The sequence below is a fragment of the Fulmarus glacialis genome, unplaced genomic scaffold (assembly GCF_000690835.1).
Source record: "Fulmarus glacialis isolate BGI_N327 unplaced genomic scaffold, ASM69083v1 scaffold14310, whole genome shotgun sequence".
Lineage (NCBI taxonomy): Eukaryota > Metazoa > Chordata > Aves > Procellariiformes > Procellariidae > Fulmarus > Fulmarus glacialis.
Window position 1 is genome coordinate 4,192 of NW_009189666.1, and position 5,665 is coordinate 9,856.

The 5,665-nt window shown below is 52.8% G+C and overlaps 1 protein-coding gene across 1 annotated transcript in view; it reads right to left on the bottom strand.

Annotated features, from left to right (window-relative positions):
- The window catches only part of CASC3 (cancer susceptibility candidate 3), a gene marked incomplete at its 5' end in the record, with an annotated part of 10,357 nt that overhangs the window by 2,211 nt on the left and 2,481 nt on the right, over nucleotides 1-5,665 (bottom strand). Inside the window, 7 exons of the mRNA XM_009583000.1 lie at nucleotides 110-324; nucleotides 1,093-1,191; nucleotides 1,810-1,924; nucleotides 2,183-2,247; nucleotides 4,026-4,720; nucleotides 4,957-5,133; nucleotides 5,582-5,665. The exon at nucleotides 5,582-5,665 is cut by the window's right edge and continues 83 nt beyond it. Of these exons, the coding sequence (XP_009581295.1) occupies nucleotides 110-324; nucleotides 1,093-1,191; nucleotides 1,810-1,924; nucleotides 2,183-2,247; nucleotides 4,026-4,720; nucleotides 4,957-5,133; nucleotides 5,582-5,665 (1,450 nt within the window). The remainder of the gene's footprint in view (nucleotides 1-109; nucleotides 325-1,092; nucleotides 1,192-1,809; nucleotides 1,925-2,182; nucleotides 2,248-4,025; nucleotides 4,721-4,956; nucleotides 5,134-5,581) is intronic.

Genomic DNA, 5,665 nt, shown 5'->3' on the forward strand with positions numbered 1-5,665 from the left:
CCCCATTCTCTCCCAGGAAGCCTCAGAGAATATACCCACACACCACAGGATCCCATCTGCTCTTGGCAGCTCCTGCTCAGGAAGGAGACACGCAGCGCAGCTGGCTTACCTGCGTGTTGGAATAGAGGTGAGGAGGGGGCGGAGGGGGTAGTGCTCCTGGGGGGTAGGGGTAGCCAGGATTCCCAAAATTCATGACTCCAGGAGGGGAGAAGTAAGTCGGTGCAAGCAGCTGCTGCGGCGGGGGCTGGCCCGGGGGCATGGAGACTGGCGGGGGGTACAGCCCAGGGTTTGCCATGGGGGCTGGCGTCTGGTGGGGATGTAAACCTGGGAAGCAACAAAAATAAGCTGAGGGTGATGTTGTGGGTAAAGCCAGCGCGTCCCGTGGAGGGCTGGGGCTGCTATGATGCCAGCAGGTCAGCACGGCTGCGCCTTCCCTGCTGCAGCAGGAAGGAGAAGCGCTTTGCTGAAAGGCCTTTCTGCAGCCACGAGTCCTCAGCTCCTGCGCTGGGGAGGGAAAAAGGGAAGCGCTTCTCAGCACAGCGGAGCACGGCCCCTTCCCCGATGCCGAGGTCCCGATTCACCAGAACCGGACACGGCCCCGGTCAGCATATCCACTTCAGGAAACAGTTTTTGTGGGCAAGATAGAGAACATGCCAATTCAACAGCTCTCATTTCTGCTTTTCTTTTCTAATCTACAAGCAGCAGGGACTGAAGAACCAGCCTAGCGCAACAGCTGGCAGAGCCAAGCGCCCCACTGAAGGAGAAGAGACTCAGCCAGGAGGGTCTGCAGAGAACCTGCAGACATCCAGCTAGAGGCTGCCAAAACATTCAAATCATCTCGGTCCTGCACTGGCTGCAAGGGCCCGAAATGTCTATTTTTCTTTCCTTAAAATTTATACTGATCCAGCCTCACTGCAGGAGGGAAGCAGGTCCCTTCCATGTTGTAGAAATAGGGAAAACAGATTCCCCCAGCAACAGAGGCTGTGCGAAACCAGAGTTATCTGCTCCCCAGCACAGGCTGAGCTGCCCCAGGGCACAACCGCAACGTCGGTACCAGCTGCCCCATGCCCTGCTGGGGAGCTGGTTCCTCACCTGGATGAGGGAGATGCATTTCTGGCTGTACGATCATCCCTTGGGGCGGCAGCGGGGCCGGGTTCTCACTGTGGGTGTAGATTGGTCCCTGGAATTGCACTGCAACACACAACAGTTGGTAAGGAAAAGCTCCACCAAATTTTATTCTACTGCAGCAAGTCACACACACACCCCAGCCAGCTACCGTTACAACACTTGAATGCAGTGCTGCAAGCTACATTCCCACCGGCACACGCAGTCTACCAGGCTCACAGATGCTACGTACTCCCAACAGAAAAGCCTCCTACTCCCTTTACAAAGCCGGAGAATACTCAAGGAATTTCTTCTCCAACACTTTAAATGCTGGAGTAAATTCCCACCTATCCTCCGTCTTGTTCTGTAATTCTCCCCACTCTTAAATGTCAATGACATTGCTCTGATTTCAAGTTACTTTTAAATCCTAGTTCTCATGAAGAAAAACAGTGTCCTAGAGAGCCCCTGCCCAGGGAGGGGAGGTCATAACACTGACTGTATTTCAGGGGGTTTAAACACCAACCAGGGAGGCTCAGAGCAGCTTTTTAGTTACCGTACGAGACGACGCAGCAATGCTATTTACAAAGGAAAGGGAAGACAAATCCCCCGACCTGCCCGACCCTAACAGGAGTGGCGGGGACTCCTGCCCCAGCTGCTCAGGTCTGAGTACACACAGAACCTCAGGAGCAGGAGGGAAACACTCACGTGGGTCGTAGTAATGCCCTTCCATGATGCTGATGTGCATGGGGGGGGCAGGCTCCGGCACCGGCGCTCTCTGCCGCTGCGATGAGTAGCGTTTCACGCGGCCCCCCTGCACCGCCTAAAAGAGTCCAAAGGCATCGGCGAGGGTCAGCGTGCAGAGCAGGAGACATCCCTCCAGCGAGGGAGCACCGACCTGCTCCCCCGCCAGCCCCTGCAAACCTCTATCTGGGTCACGCAGTAAAAACTACAAACACCCACAAAAGGGAAAGGCTGAGGTGTCACAGGCAGCCTTTAATTACTACAACCCAGAAACAAATAAATGCTGGGCTTCCGCGCTTCTAAAAGCAAGAGTCACGCTCCATGCAACAAGCTTTACCATTTCCTCCATCCTGTTAAACTGAGGCGGTGGCCCAGTTCCCACGTGCATATGGTTAGGAATACCTGAAGAAGAAACAAACTGGTTATTATGGTTTGCATTTGTTCCCAGTAAAGAGCCACCTCACCCGCCCAGGGCGCTGCCAGGAGGCGCCCGTCGCTGGCCGTAAGAGCGCCGGCAGCCTGGGGACGTCACTGTGCTACAAACAGGCACAGCTCTTGCTTTCATGACAAGAAACCTTTTCTAACGACTTCATCTCTTAGGTTACAATTTTAAATATTTCAGTACAAATTAGAAGCTGTCGCGCCACTGTACAATCATCCACACTGCTCAACACCTTTTAAATCTTGAAAAAAAAAAAAAAAAAAAAAAAGATCCTCAGCTTGAAATCCAGGTCCTGATCTAAGCTCTGTTTGGGCGGAGACAAGGACCTCTCCAGAGCAGAAACAAGGATCCATGTGGGACTGGGTAAGCTGCAGTTTAAACTCTCTACAGGGCATAACCACTTTTATCATGGGCTCCTTTTAATTCAAACAACAAAGTTACAGCACACATTTAAAACCACAGTGCCGAACTGATCACAGGCGATTCCAGGGGAGCGAAAGTGGACAAAACAAACACTGGAAGTGCCCACGATCACCGATACTGCAAATATACGCACAGGCATACATGCTGTACATACAGAATGACCTGATGGCTGGCTCATCCAGCCAGATGCCTCCCAGAATTAACTCCTACCTTCTCTACTAGGAAGAAACAAAGAGACAGTAGAGTAACACATCCTTCTTATGGACAGAAAGTGGTCTCCTACCTACAGTCCAGAGCTGTCTCGTGGTAAACTTGTTAAGATGCTTTATTTTTAAGCATCAAAAAAAAAAAAAAAAAGAGTATATAATCTCAGCTGCAAATCACAGCACTTTCTAACTCTCATTCTACTGGCGTGTTTAAAGCCTGTTTACTCGCATCCGCCGTCGAGACCAAGGGTCTGTTCACACAAAGATTTTACCAGTCACATCAGTGCAAGAAGACTTATGGTGTCATGACCTAAACCTCAAGAGATGCTTATGAAAGCAGCAAGTCGCTTTCTTCTCCTTGCTCCAGTTTTATTTCCCTCGGGAAGGACTCTAACATTCCCCAGAAAAGACTCTAATTCTGCAAAGAGATAATTATACCTGAATGACCTCTCGCATGGATGCTCAACTAGAACTGTCCTTAGCTCACACGGGGGTGACTCTGCCACACATCCCTCGCTCAGCTGGCCTGCCTGCTGCTGCGAACAGAGCAGCTTCCTCCTGCCAATGGACTTGCCAATCCCAGTCAGGCCTTAGCTAGTGGCAACCAAATCTCAATGCTAGGAAATAAGCTGATAAACAGAGGAAAGTTCCCTCCTGCTCCTAGCAGGGCATTACAGGAGCCCGATTATTCATTACCCTTACCTGCCAACTGAGCACAACGCTCCTTATCCCTGCAGCAGCTGGTCTCACCATGATTCACACTGCACAAAGTCCCTGTTGCCTGTTCCACACACAGGCCTGCAGCTTCACTGAAGCTTCCCCGTTCTCAACACAAAACAGCGCAGAGAGAGGGAAAGGATCTACTTTCATGTCCTTCCCAGCCCTAATTCAATTAACCTACACTGGAATGTTTAATTTCCCCTTTTTCTCTCCTGTTTTGTCTCCTCTAACCATCTTCACTGCACTTCCTCAGCAGCATGCATCGCCATCACGTACCTACCCTGAGACTGGACTAAGGCAGAGACAATTCAGCTCTGACCAACTACACGAATGCAGAATTGCATTTGGCTGGGGCTGCAGTGGAAAACCAACAGGCTGCACCCACTTACCCCTCAGCTCCCGGGGCTGTATGAACTGAGACTGCCCCGGAGTCCAGTTCTGCTCAGTGAGATTCATTTGGGTCATTTCTTGCTCAAGTCCGTCCAAGCTGGATTCTACCGGTGACTCCCAGTTACCGCTCTTGGCTGGTGGGGGGGATGTCTCGGCTTGCACAGGTTTTGGAGGCACAGGAGTCAGCCCTTCCGAAGCGGGCACTTCATCTGCCAGCTTTCCCGCATCCCCAGCTTTGATTCTGGTCCTTCTTGCCCGGGAATAAGACTTCTTTTCAATTGGTCTGTCTGGCGGTGGCTGTGCAGCATCAGCAGCCGTGGCTTGGTTTTCCAAAGCAACCTCCTCCTTCACAGGGCTGCTGTGGACATGGGCTGCTTCCATCTCGGGTGACTTGTCTCTTGGTGGGGTTTGCTCTGCACGCTTTGCTCGATAGTTGCTCTCCTGTTTGGCTTGCTCGCCGTTACGAGACAGTTGCTGGATGCTTGCTTCCGAAGCTCGGTAGCTTGGACGGGTCTCTTTGTAACCCCCCATCCTCGGGTAGTTCCTAGGTGGGGGCATCCTCCCTGTACCTGCAGAGCTCCTGTTGGTGAACGTTCGAGGGGGAGCTGAAGTGCTGTCTGCACCTTGGTGCCTTGGGGGCTTACTTGGCCTCTCGTTTGACCAGTTTGGGTCTCGCTGAGGAGGACTCCCAAACCTGAGGGAGAAAAATAGTACAAATGACTGGAAAGAAATCCATGGGTGAGAGGTGCTGCTGTGCCAGGGAAACACTCTCCTGTACACAGCGTGCAGAACTCCCAGGACCAAGGTCCCACCCCGGGGCCAAAGGGCTTTCCCCTTCGGGGCTTCAGACCCGTTGTTTGAAGCACTTGGCACAAAGGCTGAGGTTTCCCTCTGGGATGAGCCAGGCTCTAGTTTGACTTTACTGCTCACCTTGGTTTGCGCATCCTCCTCGGCTTGATGTCATCGGGGTTGTGAGCTGACCTGATGTCATAGCCATAAAGCGCGATCAACTCCTGCCTGGTCTTGGGGGCCTGTTCGTCCTCCCGGAACTTGTCGTGCTCCCAGCGGCCCTCGTCCTTCCACAGCTTCCGCTGACGACCCTTCGGCCTGGAACAGTTACACAGGGAGGACCAAGAGGTTGTTGCAAAGCCAAGGAGATGTGGCAGCTTCAACCAGCCCCACACACAGAGACCAAGAATTTCTAGGGCAGGCTGTGCCACAGGAGACAGCGTCTCTTCCTCCTACTCTTCCTGCCCAGCAGCTGCTGGTCTACCCACTGCTATTTCTGAAAAGCAGCAAGAAGTGTCACTGCTCATTAGCAAGAGGCTTTCCTTGTGGCTTTTTTCGCACCACTCTCAGTCTCTCCTTCAAAACAAAGAGCCAAAATGTCCTAGCAGGACACTGCAAGCAGGCAACCGAAGCACAGACAAATCCTCCTTGCTGATGCCTTCCCAGCACTTCACGTGGAAGCAAGGAGCTGTGCTGCCAAACACCAGCCTGGGAGTTGGCCTCACCCTCCCAGAGAGGGGCAGACACGTGGGGGATGCTCGCGTACCTGACCTCCTCCTCCTGTGTCTGCCCTCGGAGGTCGTGCTCAAAGAAGAGCCCCTTGCGCGGGATGTAAGCCGGGTTCTTCCGA